Source organism: Triticum dicoccoides, chromosome 4B, assembly GCF_002162155.2.
Source record: "Triticum dicoccoides isolate Atlit2015 ecotype Zavitan chromosome 4B, WEW_v2.0, whole genome shotgun sequence".
NCBI classification, from domain to species: domain Eukaryota; kingdom Viridiplantae; phylum Streptophyta; class Magnoliopsida; order Poales; family Poaceae; genus Triticum; species Triticum dicoccoides.
Genome location: NC_041387.1, coordinates 665,835,884 through 665,851,657, shown reverse-complemented (window position 1 = coordinate 665,851,657; position 15,774 = coordinate 665,835,884). Strand labels below are relative to the sequence as shown.

Genomic DNA, 15,774 nt, shown 5'->3' with positions numbered 1-15,774 from the left:
ATGAAAAAGTAAAATGGCCATATCTTTTGCATACGATATCGAAAAAATGCATAATATATCAAAAAATCAGCACGAAAATCTGCATCCGATTTTGGAGGGGCCATCATCGCCATGAAGGCGAAGAACTAGAGGGAGAACTTCTCCCCATCCAGGGGGGAGACCATGGAGGAGAAAGCACAAGGGGGAGAACCTCTCCTCCTCTCTCTCGGTGGCGCTGGAGTGCCATCGAGAGGGGAATCATCGCCGCGGTGATCGTCTTCATCAACATCACCATAATCATCACCATAGTCATCTCTTTTATGCGGTCCACTGTCCCGCACCCCGCTGTAATTTCCTACTTGAACATGGTGCTTTATGCCACATATTTATGATCCAATGATGTGTTACCATCCTATAATGTTTTGAGTAGATTTCTGCACGAAAAATCTGCATAATATATCAAAAAAATCAGCATGAAAAAACCTGCATAATATATCAAAAAAAATCAGCACAAAAATCCGCATCCGATTTTGACAGCCGTAGGCCTGTTTGCAAATTTTTAGAATCCTCAAATTCTGGAAGGAAAAAAAAGATATGCTCAAATTTCAGTTTTTTTAACTTTTCATTAAATCTGGTCAAACTATGGTCAAACTACTTATGCAAAAATATTAGTGTTAATAAATATTTTTTTTTATTTTTTGACTTTTGGTCAAACTGTGGTCAAACTATCGTCAAATCTGGTCAAAATGTGGTCAAACTATGGTCAAACTACTTATTCAAGAAATATTAGTGTTACTAAATAATTATTGTTTTTTTAGAATAATAGTTTCAAACTCAAACGGTGCTTAATACTCAAGTTCAACTCCTAAGGGTTAATAAGATTGACAGCTGACTATTGTTAAGAAAACGACAAGTGCAGACTTGGAAACTAGGGGATATAACTTGAAAGTTAAGCGTGCTCAGGCTGGAGTAGTGAGAGGATGGGTGACCGGCCGGAAATTTAGACGATTTGGAATGAGTGGTTCATAATTGAGCAGTGATGAGGAGTGATTAGAGTGGGCGATTAGAGATTAAATTGTCAAATAATTCAGAAATTTGAAAAACAAGAAAAAAATTCAAATTTTCTTTTTCAAAAGAAAACAGAAAAAGAGAATTAAAAAAAAAGACCTTTAGTCCCGGTTGAGCTCCAAACAGCGGCCACGTGGAGCTCCTTTAGTCCCGGTTCGTAAGCAAACCGGGACTAAAGGTTTGGGCTTTAGTCTCGAACCTTAGTGCCGGTTCCAAAACCGGGACTAATGGCTCGTTTTCTACTAGTGATGTTAGAAGCATATACTAAATTGATGTATTTCCATGTTCTTGCCACTGCACCAGCATAGACCCAGACTGATTCATGTGGTTTAATCATGTTTACTCATTGCAGTAACACTACGTACAGCTAAAATAATTCCCTTGTAAGTAACTAAATATATTCAGATGTTCGGTTCAAAGGTGAAAATTTTGCCCATAATTTTGCCAGCGAATTAGAACTTCCTAGAATTTTAATCCCTGTTCCAGATGATAGCGAGACTCTTTGATAACTTCGCCAATCTATCAGCTCCACAACTTTGACCTGGTCTTGTGCATGGTGGTGTAAGCTTGTGTGTGTGGGCATCCATGTTGTAATCAATATTTCTAAAAACAATGTATCAGCATTTTTCACACCATGGAATATGTTCTATAAATACACAATAAAAGTTGTTACATTTTACTATTTATATGAATAATTTTTTATCATGCCGGAATATTTTGTAAAACTACATGAACATTTTCCAATAGGTGAACACTTTTCAAATTATATTAACATTTAAAAACTGAAATGCTAAAAATCTGATGTCGGAGTTTTAGGCATGGCAAATCGAATATTTTTATGGCAAATTATATTATCGTGAGGGTGTCAATTTCCTGTAGCAAACATGATCATTCCTGGCCAAAAACTGAACATAAGAAATATTTGCCATGCTTGCTATAGAAAATTGTCATCGCCACGACATCATAATTCGCCATCTCAAGCATTCGATTTGCCATGCACAAAAAACCGACATTTCATTTATGGACCATCCTTTAAAAAACAAGAAGCATTTTTTAATTATGTCAACAATTTTCCTTGTTTTATGTCAACATTCAAATAAACAAGTGGTAACATGACAACGATACACTAGTAGTTAGGTTTTTTTAGACAAACACTAGCAGTTATATGTGGTCAATGCTCCAGTGGGCAGGCCCAAGTGATTGATGACGCGCTCGACACCTCAGTATTACCCATAGATCACACTGTGGTCTTTAGATGATGTTGGAGTCCCCTCAAAACCTATATAGGACCTTAAGCATCGGTTTTAGTATGTTTTGCAAAATGACACACACCTTCGATCCAAAACCGACCAACCCATGTAAGCCAGGAAGCGGGGAAGTTTATCCAACTTTAGTGAAGCTTTTGAAGCTTCACAGCCCGGTCAGATTTTTCTCGTTTTTCTAAATCAGCTGATGTTGAGTTATTTCTATTTTTTCTTTTTTTCTTTTTTTTTCAAATGTGTAAACTTTTTAGAAATTCGATAATATCAATTTGTGAACTTTCCTCAAATATATTCATGTTTTTTTTAAATTTCACGTACTTTTTAAAAATCTGCAAACTTTTTAGTGAACCTTTTCATATTTCACGAACTTTTAAAAATCCATGAATAATTTTAGTTTTTGCTAACTTTTCATAATGAGCTTTTCTTAATTTCATGAACTTTTTTAAAAATATATTTTTATCAAATTCATGTATTTTTCAAATTTGTACACTTTTAAATTCATATTTTTTTTGAATTCACAAATATTTTTAAATTTCATGGAAATTTTCAATCTATTGAACATTTTTCAAGTACGTGAACTTTTTCTAATTCATGAACTTTTTTGAATTCGGGAATATTTTTTCAAATTCATGAAGTTTTTCACAGCCTGAGCTCACAAGAGAAAAAAAAGGATAGCAAGCAGCCCTACTTAGGGATGAATCGAACGGGCAGCATCGTGTGAGAGCGAAGGAAACAATAGTTGTCGAGTGAACTATATGGACCACGACCCACAAGGGTAGCGTGTTAACGCTAGTAGCCTTCGTGGTGCTTAAGGCGTTAACGAGGAGCTCTCGGTCCGGAAACACGGAGCCCCTATTCTGCGCGTGGCACGCTGGCGATCGGCCACGCGTGCTCCCCCCACTCCCCAGCGCCCTTCTTAGCCGGCCCACATGGGGTGCAACAAGCCCCCTTTTCAAAACATTCACTGATTTTATGATTTTTAGAAAAGATTCACTGATTCAAAAAAATGTTCACGGAATTTTAAAAAAGTCCAATTAAACAATGTTCATGATTTCAAAATAATGAACATGTTATCGATTTTGAAAAACATTTTTTATTTTGATGAACTATTTTTATGAGCATTTTTCAATAAATATGAACAGTATTACGTATTCGATGAACAAAGTTTGAATTCGATGAACTTTTTTATATCTTGATGAACAATTTTTGTATTCTAGAACATTTTTTTTGAAAAAATGGATGAACATTTCTTTAATTTGATAAAGAGAATTTGAATTTTATGAACCTTTTTGAAAATCAGTGAACAATTTAATATTCTAATTTGATGACATTTTCTAAATCCGATCAACAAAAATTAAATGCGATGAACATATTTTGAATTTGGTGAACACAATAATGTTCACGGATTCGAAAAGAAAATTCGCAAAAGGAGGGGGGGGGGCATTAAATAAGAAAAAGACAAAAACAAACAGAAAAAAAAGGAAAAAATTAAACCCAAAAGAAAAATGAAAAGAAAACAACCCAAAATCGGATTGGATGAAAGCCGAAACAATGGGCCGGGCTGGCCCATACAAGAAAACCAGCAGTTCGCGCTAAATAGGAATGCCCGCGGAAACCCTGACAAAAAAAGGACGACGGGAGGACACAAGCATTTCCCCGTGTGGCCACCCCAGTAACGTGTTTTTTTACCCTTTGTTCTTTTCTCCTTCCTTTCTCTGGTTCTATTGTTTTTCATTTTAATTTCCCATTTTATTTTACTACTTAATTTTTTCCACTTTTTACTTTCGAGTCTAATTTTTTCAATGTTTTCAAAGAATACTAAGCACTTTTAAAATTACATGAACATATATTCTCACACACATGAACACCCTGTCTAAAATATATGAACTTTTTTTCACAAATGTGAATATATGATATTGCCTTTCATATGTGAGGACACTATTTTTGCGAATATATGAACCATCTACATTTGGGTACAAGAATATATTTTTCTTTTTTATGTACATATTTCTCTACATATTATAAACCGATGTAGAGAACATTTTAAAATTATTAAATACAACAACTGCTAAGAAATTAAACTATTGTTTTGCATTTTCTAAAAATAATAATTTAAATGGGCCTCATCATTTGCTGGCATAATTATAGTTGATTTCATTGAGATGGTGCCCCCATAGTTGCCACTTAAGACCGTATATAGGAACATCCAGACACAAGCGCTTTATGAAACGGTTCTAAAAAGAGAGAGAAAAATGGTCTACCTTATCTCTGCCTAAAAATGCCTAAAAATACTGTGCTCCCATGCTCAATTGCCAAAAAAATTGATTTTAAATGTTTGAGAAAATTCTGATATTTTTTGTGAATATTCACGAGACATGTGTCTATAAACAATAAAGATGACCCAAACTCAAAATACATTGAGAAACAAAAAAAAGAGAAATCTTGATGTGAATAGTGTCGTTTTAACTTTTGTCCTCTTGTGACACAATTCATGCCGAGTTTTTTTTTGTTTATCAATGTGTATTTCGAGTTTGGATCTGATTTAGAGGTTATGGATGAAAGAACATGTGGTGCCCTCATGTTTGGTTTTGGCAATTGATGACAATCTCTATGGACTAATGGTTGCCTTCAGTTTTATTTGAAGGGTTTGTCCATAGGCTTTTCTTGGAGTCCATTTGTTGGTTTCAAGGAGAGTTTGTGATGACCACGGTGGTATTAAGGAATTATCCAAAGACCGGTCATGTGAGTGTTGAGCTTATTGCAAGCATGTCTTGAAGAATAAGATTGTGTGATCATTCATGTCCACCTTCAAGACATCATCCAAATGAAGAGAGTTGGAAAGATTCAACACACAAAGCTCCCAAGATGTACCGAGGGATCAAGTGATCCCATGGTATGGTACGCATTGTCCATTACGCTTTGTGTGCTAATCCATGGTCTTCGTGAGAGTTCTTTGTCGGTTTAGGTTGCGGTGTGCAAGTTCAAGTGATGCATCACGAAGAGATCAAGTGCTTGAAGCTTGCCGTCCATTGTGGTGACAATAGACTTGTGAAGATGAGCGGAAGAGTGGCTCACCCATAGTGGAGTATGGGGGAGCAATCAACTAGTCTTCATCGAGCCAACACAATCAAGAAAGGTGGTCCATCTTGAGGAGGAGTAGATCGTCATCATCTAGCTCAAGTGGACTTTGTGCAAGGCAGAGGTTTGCCCTTGATAGGTTTTCTATTTTACCGGTCTCATGGTGGTAGTTGGGAGACAGGGTTTTAGGATCGATTGTCGTACTATCAAGGGGGGCTCTCGATGAGTTGCTTGATCGTATCGTTCGTAGAGAGCTCAAACCATTGCATCCTTGCATCATCTTTATTGGTTCTTGTTTGGTTCTTCTCCTTGTGAGGTTTGGAGCTTGTGGTCATTTTCATGACAAGCTCGAGTTCATCGAAAACGGAGTTCACATGCATCTTCTATGATGTTTTCGATGTTGGAGGTTCTGCCGGTTCTTCTCTGTTGGAGGTTTCTCTCCTCTCTTGTTAGGCATACCTCCCTTGCCTCTTCTTACTATAACCAACAAGCTTGAGTTTGCTCAATTCGGAGCTCATTTGCAGAAGTTATGGCAGTTCTGGTTTTACTGTTTCCCTCTGTTGTCTTCTCTGCAAAATGAAGGACTCCTAGTGTTGCTGATTTGGGGCATGCGGTAGTACTGCTCTCCGGAGTGGTAGTACCGCAGGCCCTTGCGGTTGTACCGTAGTCCCCTGCGGTAGTACTGCAGGTGCTCATGGTAGTACCGCTCTGTGGGAGCGGTAGTACCGTGGCCTCAGGCCAGGCGCAACTGCTCGAGCGGTTGTAGGGGCGGATGTAATTTTTTACATCCGCGCCCTACGCGGTAGTACCGCGCCGCGGGTGAGGTAGTACCGTGGGCTCTGGCCAGGCTTAGCAGCATGAGCGGAAGTAGGGGCGGATGTAATTTTTTACATCGGCGCCCTACGCGGTAGTACCGCTCTTCGTGTCCGGTAGTACCGTGCCGGAGTTTTGCGCAGGTCCTCCTTCAGCGGAAGTAGGTACAGAAGTAATTTTTTTACTTCCATGCTTTCTCTGTGCCTAGTGTTGCCTGCCTTATGGTAGTACCGTAGGGGCGCGCGGTAGTACCGCTCCGGCGGTTCTACCGCTCGTTGCTCTGTGCAACAGGCCTTCATCTGGCCAGTGCTGCACATGCGGTAGTACCGCAGCCGACCGCGGTAGTACCGCAGCTCCGTGCGGTAGTACCGCGTCGTGCGGGCTGAGTGAGGGGATAATGGTTGGATTTTCTCCCCACCTATAAAAGGGGGTCTTCTTCCCCATTGAGACCTTATCCTTTGAGCTCGTGTTCTTCCCCCATTGTTGACCTTCTTCGAGCTTGCTATCTCTCAATCCCTCCATGGATTCTTGCTAGTTTTTGAGGGAAAAGAGAGAGGAGATCTAGATCCACGTTTCCACCAATCACTTTCTCTTCTATGTGAGGGGAACCCCGTGGATCTAGATCTTGGAGTTCTTGGTGTTTTCCTTCTTGTTCTTCCTCTCATTTTCCTCCCTAGCATTAGTTGCTTCGGTGGGATTTGGGAGAGAAGGACTTGGGCACTCCGTGTGCCCTTGCCATTGCATTTGGTGCATCGGTTTGAGTTCTCCACGGTGATACGTGGAAGTTTCAAGTTGAGAAGCTTATTACTCTTGGGTGCTTGGTTCCCTTGAGCTTGTTCCTCTTGGGTGCTTTGGCACCCTAGACGGCTGGTGGTGCTTGGAGCTCAATCATTGTGGTGTAAAGCTCCGGGCAAGCGTCGGGGTCTTCAATTAGGTTGTGGAGATCGCCCCGAGCAATTTGACGGGTACCGGTGACCGCCCCCAAGGGTTGCCAAAGTGTACGGGTTCGGTGACCGCCCCCAAGGGTCGCCATTTGTACGGGTTCGGTAACCGCCCTCAAGGGTCCCTTAGTGGAATCACGACATCTTGCATTGTGCGAGGGCGTGAGGAGATTACGGTGGCCCTAGTGGCTTCTTGGGGAGCATTGTGCCTCCACACCGCTCCAAACGGAGATTAGCATCCGCAAGGGTGTGAACTTCGGGATACATCGTCGTCTCCGCATGCCTCGGTTATCTCTTACCCGAGCCCTTTACTTATGCACTTTACTTTGTGATAGCCATATTGTTCTTTGTCATATATCTTGCTATCACATAGTTACTTATCTTGCTTAGCATAAGTCGTTGGTGCACATAGGTGAGCCTAGTTGTTTTAAGTTTTGTGCTTGACAAATTAACCGCTAGGTTTATTCCGCATTTGTTCAAGCCTAAACCGTAATTATTTTAAAGCGCCTATTCACCCCCTCCCCCCTCTAGGCGACATCCACGATCTTTCAATGGACACATGTTCTGTGATCATTGGTAAAAAAAATCAGAATTTTCTGAAATTTTTGAAATTAATTTTTTACACACGAGCACAGGATATTGTCCCCCATTATAATCTAGTTAGCTATAAAATAATATTTGTATGAATATTTTGCATGTAATGCATGTGAAACCAAGCCATGGAGAAAGATAGCTGCAGATTAATATGGGGACATCTATATTTTCATTTAAATTAATTTGTTAGCTTGCAAACTAATATAGTGATATGTACATAAAGTGGATATATTTTTCACTTGCACTAGATCTTAGTTACCAACACCTTTTTATATTCCAATTACCTAAAATTGCACAATGTCTAGCATAAAGTTTCAGTATTGAAAGTGCACACTTTTATTAGAACGAAACTGAATTCTTAGCATGTATGATTATTTATTTATTTGTCGGAAATACTTGTGATCTATTCATCAAACATCATGGCAGTTCAAAGAGCATCGAAAGCTACAAAAGTTACATCCATGTCTGTAGACTTTCTAGCGACAACTACAAGCACTGGAGCAAACCAAAGGTGTGCCGCTGTCATTGCCCCTTCCTCACAGGAGCAGGGCAAACCTTGTTGTAGTAGACAATCTAAATGTTGTCATGCTAAGGCCTTATAGGACCAGCGCAACAGAACATAAACCGTCACCGATGAACAGAAGCATAGATTGACGGATCCAATTTGTATACACACCAACACAAATGAAGGAGGGCGGACCCACACAGATCCACCGATGAAAAAGCACCGATTGAATCCCGCGAGATCCTCTAGAGACACACCTCCACATGCCCTCTCACAATGCGAGATGCAATGCCGGGATGGGGCTAGTTAGAGAGAATCTTATTAAATCTTCGGCAACCATCGCCGTTTGCTAGTTAGGGAGATTGATGCGGCGCCAGCGGGAGACAGGGAAACCCAAGACCCATGGGAATCATTCGTGGGCTAGGTCAAAAACGTTCGCCGAGTCTCCTATTGCTAGTTCACAAGATTAAAAAGCCTAATGTCATATATTAAGATTCATTCGGACATTACTAACACAATCAAGCATAAAAATAAGATAACTCTCAAAGAGTTGGAGGTGTCGAACTCTTCTTCCTCCTGCATCCACTGGTGTCGCGTCGTGAGCATATCTTGATGTCACCTCTGGGCCTCCGCCTTGACGGAGTAAATTTTTTGAAACCCAAGATCGTCTGGAAGCAGCGGACCAGAAGTCATCGATGCATACCAGCAGAGGCTGACGACCGCGATCAACGAAGCAAATCGTCACCCCGACGAAAAGAAGGCTGAAAAGGGCCCGTCGAAACACTTTTTTGCAAAAAAATCATCCGGATCTTATATAAAAGCTCATCGGAAGTACAAAATATTCCAAACATAATAAAAAATACATCTAGATACTTATACCATCAAACGACTAATAATACCCCACCAGAACGAGCCATCGACGCACCGATGTCTCTGTTCCCAATACTGGAGCCGACCTTGCCTCATCGATGACAGTGGAGAAGCTAAGGACCAGCGCCTTGGAGCCGAAATCATCGTCATTAAACCCTTGAATCGGTCCAAAGTACCTAACACCATAACACGCTGCCGCATACGTATAACAAGAAACCCTAACCTCACCACCCCAAGGAGACGTTAGGAACCTATACCGAAGCTTTGTCAATTCCGTCCAAATGCCACCCTCGGAGGACTAAAACCCCTAACCTAAACTACTAACCAGAATAGAGGCACCGGGATTCACCTCCCTGCCACCGGCCGTTGGAGCGGCACGCGGAGGGGAGGAGAATCCAAGAGCCTATAGAACCACTGAAGACCCTGAAAGCCGGTTAAATCCAGACAGATCCATAGAAACTTATACCGACCGAATCCCGTAAGACCCACTAGAAACACAAAGCCACACTCTCTCCGCCGGTGATAAGCACACCAATGGAATGGGGATAGAGTGTGGAAGGCAATATTTCTAAACTGGAAAAGTGTCACCGCCGCGCCATCCCAAACCAAACACGAAGACTCCCTAAAAAAATTGAGACAAATTCCCCACGTTGTTTTATGCCAAGTCCAGATCTGAGAGCAAACTCAGAGTCGTCCAGGGCCATACGCTGACGTCGTCTACTCCGATGGCCTGGCCCGGCCAGGCCGCCATAGAAACTCACGCGCTGGATACGTACGGCCACTGTCGGCTTCACCAACGGGGCCGCCGAGCATGGCCTGACGAAGATTTCCACTCGAGCTCTCATTTGCTTCTCCGACCGACGCAACCCTCCAAAACCTCCAAAATATGCCTGTAAACAATAGAACTAAGGCCACATGAGATGAAGTAGATCGGCGCAGCGTCGGCGGAAGGCAGGGAAAACCCAGGACGCGTGGGAGTCGCTCGTGGGGGGAGGAGAAAAACGTTTCATAGAGGCTATGGTAGTTAACAACATTTAGCGTGTATGATTTATGTGAATGAGATGGGGATGATGATGATTAGTTGTTCATCCAAAGAATAGTGAAGAGACTGAAATTTAAATTTTATTCTACATTGTCCATAATAGACAATTATCAATTTCTTCACGAGTCCTTGTTCACACGGCCAGGTCCCTCTCCATCACAGGAATATTGTAAGGTAGCTATAATGGTATAATTCTTTTGTCAGTATTGGGATTATTTGTCAGCAGAAACACTGCCCACTGGGCCGGATCGACTAATTTGAGCAAGTTGTAGCGTACTCGTCCATGCATGCATGCATACAATCCAGTATAAACCAAAGCGCGAAACGTATATATAGTAGACATCACCTGCGCTGGTAGTCTAGCATACATGTGCATGGCCACATGGAATGAAATCGTACGACGTAATAATCTCCTATTCCCTCCATCTCATAATATAAAAACGTTTTTGACACTATTATATTATGGAACGGAGGGAGTATTTTGTATCTCATGACCTGAAGATCAGGTTAGGCCAGGTCGCTGCATGATATATTCCTATTGTCATACATACTATGTCTGCTTCTATTCCCTCCGTTCCTAAATATAAGTCTCTTTTAGAAATTGCACTACAAACTATATATGGATGTAGATTCACTCATTCCACTCCGTATGTAGTCAATAGTGAAGTCTCTAAAAAAGACTTATATTTAGTTTAGGAACGAAGGGAGGAGTGCGGCTAATCTGCACCCGGGCTCATCTGCACCCACGCTTAGAAAAAAATTCAAAAAAAATACTAGAAAAATTAAAAAAATTCCAATTTTTTTTGTGGTGGTAGATAATTTGACGCGTGAGGTGCGCACCAAAATTCAACTCATTTGAGCATCTGAGCAGCTCTCGGCAAAAAAGACAAAATCAGGGTCTGTAAAAATGTATACTGTTCACGCACTGTTTTGACCCGATTTGTCTTTTTTGCCGAGAGCTTCTCAAATGTCCAAATGAGTTGAATTTTGGGGCGCACCTCACGCGTCAAATTATCTAGCACCACAAAATTTTTGGATTTTTTTGAATTTTTCTAGTATATTTTTTTTAATTTTTTACTGAGAGGGAGCAGATGAGCCCGGGCACCGTTTTGAGTTTTCCTGAAGGGAGTATATTATTGTCCATACTACTCCCTCCGTTCCTAAATATAAGTCTTTGTATGGATTTCATTAGGTGGACTACGTACGGAGCAAAATAAATGAATCCAAACTTAAAATGCATCTATATATATCTGTATGTGGTTCATAGTGGAATCTCTACAAAGACTTACATTTAGGAACGGAGAGAGTATATTTTTGTGTCAAATTTTCTAGGAAAAGCTCTCGTGTTTCTGTTCGTTAGCAAACGAGTTAAGCTCCAGTAATCGTACACACGTACGTACCATCCAACAATTGTGTAGTAGTAGTGGTGGTTGCGCATATTTTTTTGCAAATTGCGGCAAGAGTCAAATTGGATCGATCATGACATGAACTATGCAGTTGCACTTGGGCGCTGCACCCCGGCCTAGCTATAAATACCACCCCAAGCAACCCAGGAAAAGCATCCCAAGCTAGCAAAGCCCACCTAGCGCTCAGCCACAAGCCAGTACACTCTAGCTAGCTACTAGCTTCATAGCAATGGCGCCCTCCAAGCTCACCCTCTTCCTCGCCCTGAGCCTGGTGCTCGTGGGAACCTCGCACGGTTGCGGATCGTGCGGCAACACGCCGTCCGTGCCAGTCCCAACGCCGCCGATCGCCGTGCCCCCGCCGGCCCTCCCAGTACCAACCCCGCCGGTCGCCGTGCCCCCGCCGGCCGTCCCAGTACCAACCCCTGGTGGCGGCGGTACCTGCTCGATCAACACGTTGAAGTTGAGCGCGTGCGCCAACATACTGAACCTGCTGGAGCTCAACCTCGGCGTGCCGGCGAGCGAGCAGTGCTGCCCGCTCCTGAGGGGCCTCGCCGACCTGGACGCCGCCGTGTGCCTCTGCACCGCCATCAAGGCCAACGTTCTGGGCATCAAGGTCAACGTCCCCGTCGACCTCGTGCTGCTTCTCAACCAGTGCGGCAAGACCTGCCCCGCCGACTTCACCTGCCCTAGCTAAATCCATTGATACATCGATCGAGCTAAATATCACAAACTATGCATGTTATACTTATATGTGCATGAGTAGTCGTGGCTCGTGCATGCATACATGCTTACGTTTTCTTTCTTGCACTGACTATGCATAAGCTAGTCATCGATCATTGTATTCCCTACGTTATGGTATCTAGATGATTCCCATATTTGTAAAATTATATACATACTTGTACACATACGTGGAATAAAAAGTTTGTTCATGTTGTGTTAACCAGACCTTCTCGCATGCATTGGCTACATCACTTTTCTTTTTTGCTTTTTTCAGAAAGGCGGTTGAAACCCTGGCCTCTGCATCTCCTTTCTAATCATGGCCTCTCTTCTTGCATATACTGAATTGCCCGCAAATGTTTGGACCGAATAGTATGGGCATGTTTTGTCACCCAACGGCGGTCACCAGTTGTCCACGGACAATAGGTTAGGTGGTCCGGATGTCCGAATTTCCTCAAATCGGCACCAAACCTACGGGAGCCTTGGGGGAGTCTGGACAGGCCGCGGAAACGCACCACAAATCCGTGTTTCCTCCTCCCCCCCCCCCCTTCTCTCTCCATTGGACAAGGGGCGGACATTTGGTGAATGAGGTTGGATGGCAGGCAGCCGCCCGTCTGGTAGTGGCGCCAGGTTGATGCCACACCAAAGGAAAAACAGCGTATTTATAGTGCGACATGGTGCCAAATAATATAGTTGTACCAATAGACAACAAAGGGTCAGCCTAGGACACCCTAGGTTGAGGCCCTGGCTGCCTGGGGCATGGCGCCGCCCCTGCGCCTAGCTATCCCCAGGCACATCCAAACGTGTCCCGCGGGGATTTGGTGATGTGCGTTTTTGTGATACGCGTTGGAATTGCCCTAACTTCTAGTAACACGACTGGCATGCCGATTTTCAAAGCTTAGGCAGCAGGACAAAGAACCATGGACCCGTCGAAACAAAACAATAGTGTGGATAATGTGATGATGGGTCGATGAATTGAACTGTAAATATTTCCATGTTGAAGCAAGTAAATTCTATTTGAACCAGACATTTAAGATATTGCAACACTTTGACCTAAATTTATCATTTTGGTGATTTGAACCATATTTTAGCTTCATAATTTGCATAGAAGTCGTCACAACCACAACTTGTTGTCTGACAAATCATATCAAAATACCTTGTTTAAATGGAAATGTAGTACTGCAATGAAGTCGTCACAACCACAGCTTGTTGTCTGACAAATCATGGGAGGAAGAACCACGTAACTTCATGGGGATACCATATACCTAAAATAAGGAATAGCTACTCATCACATGATCCAAATATATTTGTACATGCGAATGTATGTATTATACAAATGGATAATACTATTTAATTATCTTGAGCATCATATGTTTTTATCAACATAGATTTCATGCCCCCATTGGATGGAGGATTACTGGAGAAAGTTTAAAAGAATAAAATTATGTAGTGAAATATCCTACATGGCCACTTCGTTGAAATAATGTAGTGATGTATCCTACACAGACCTTTTGGTAGAAGAAATTATGATCCTTGTTAAAAATTACAAGGACATGTTTCTACCATTTAAATTCCTACAAAATTTAATGCGAGCATCAAATTGATAACTTTTGGCTAAATCATATAATCTAGTCATTTGGAAATACATGTATTTAGAAATGGGTATTCTTGCCAACATGAAACTCCGATTGTTGTTGTTCATATAAAAAATATTGTGGTCAAATTGTATAGATTGCAATATTATATTTCTTACAACAAATATAATGATATTATTTTCAGCTAACAAATACTAATATTTCCCCATACATATTGTGAGTCAAAGTTGTTGAAAATTGACTTTGGTCATTTCTAGAACAACTTGTAATTCCAAATGGGGGGACAATTTTCTTTGGCATCTAGCAGTGAAATATTATTCCTATTAGGATGTGCTAGAAATAGGTGGCCTCATTTAATTATTTGATCAATGCGAAATTGTTATTTTTGCAAGAGTAGAACTGCTACCCGGAATTCTTGAGCAAATTATACTTGTTCTCTTGCTCTCTTCAAAAGATTTGCATATTGTACTTATTGGATGATACAATCACTTGTAGGAAAATTACCAAAAATTGTACTGAGTGCAGTACCTTGACTTTGGCCATCTCCGCATAGCATCGTTGGTACAAAAGGGCATACTTGACCGAAAGTACCATTCCAAGTTTGAGCTCAAATGAGCTCGGGTGAACAATATAATTGAAAAAAAATCAAACAAATATGAATTGTTTTTGTGGTAAACTTTAACCAATTTTGAGTGTTTGCAAATTTTCATCATGAGATCACATTTGTGGAAGGCGTGGCAAAAACAAAATCAGTGCTCGAAAATGCTTTCGAAAATATCATTTTGGGAGCATCGATTTTGTTTATAGTTTTTGTCATGCCTTCCACGAATATTATCTCATAATTCAAATTTGTAAGCTCTTAGAAAATTTGTTAAAGTGTACCACAAAAAATATTCAGATTTTTTTAATTTCTTTTAATTTTACTGTTCATCCAAGCTCATTTGAGCTCTAGCTCAGATACTCCACGTCCATACTATGACACATTATGTACTCACTCCGTACAGACACAAAAAGGACTGCTATATAGATTTCCCTCAAAGAAGTACTCCCTCCATTCCCTTATACAAGGCCACAAACTCATATTACAGGTACCAAGATAAAATTTAATGACTCTTTTGCAAGTCAACTTTTTTTTAGTTAACTGGGATCATTAATACACCACAAGCATGCAACGAATGAATAGGAAGGAAGTGGCGGAGTGTCATTGTGACTACATGCATGTAAGTATTAAAAAGTTGCTAGTATGAGGAAACATCATTAAATTTTACCTCGATTACTGTTGGTGGCCTTGTATTGATGCAAAATGTATTTTTGATAGTGGACTTGTATAAGGGAATGGAGGGAGTACTTCTAGAATATAAAAACTTATGGCCAAAAATGCATTCCTTGTCGATGTTGAAAATACCACATTTTGATGAACTAAAAAAGGTAAATACGGACAAGACAAAATCTATCAGTATCCGTGAGAAACGGCCCATTTTCTAGCTGCTGATCCTGAAAAAATATCAGTTATTGTACGGTCATCTGCGCTCCGGCCGTTCTGTCACTGGAATATTGATCGGATACACTCTCCCTTTCTTGAATCTCAAGCTGTCAACTCTCTAGTTTGGGCCAAAGTCTTGAAATGATCCCTTGTTGTAGCAGTCGAACCGACTCAATATTTGTACATATATGGGAAATTCAACCAGACAGAGAGAGCAAGTTTTGGATGCATCCACATTAGTATATCCTGGTACATCGGTCCATCACATGTACAACTAGATATCTAGACCTTCTCTGCCGAACTGCTGGAGATCGACGTGCAAATGTGTCTTGCTAGCTGGGCAACCCTGCCGACATGGAATGATATATCCATGTGGACGCATGATCGACTATACAAAACTACAAGGAAACATATACTAGAA

The 15,774-nt window shown here is 41.3% G+C and overlaps 1 protein-coding gene across 1 annotated transcript; it reads left to right on the top strand.

Moving 5' to 3' along the window:
- The first annotated feature begins 11,729 nt into the window (after positions 1–11,729).
- Positions 11,730–12,503, top strand: LOC119294262 (cortical cell-delineating protein-like). The gene has a single exon (XM_037572479.1). The coding sequence runs from the start codon at positions 11,788–11,790 to the stop codon at positions 12,250–12,252; it is 465 nt and encodes a 154-aa protein (XP_037428376.1). The 5' UTR covers positions 11,730–11,787; the 3' UTR covers positions 12,253–12,503.
- Positions 12,504–15,774: the final 3,271 nt, after the last annotated feature.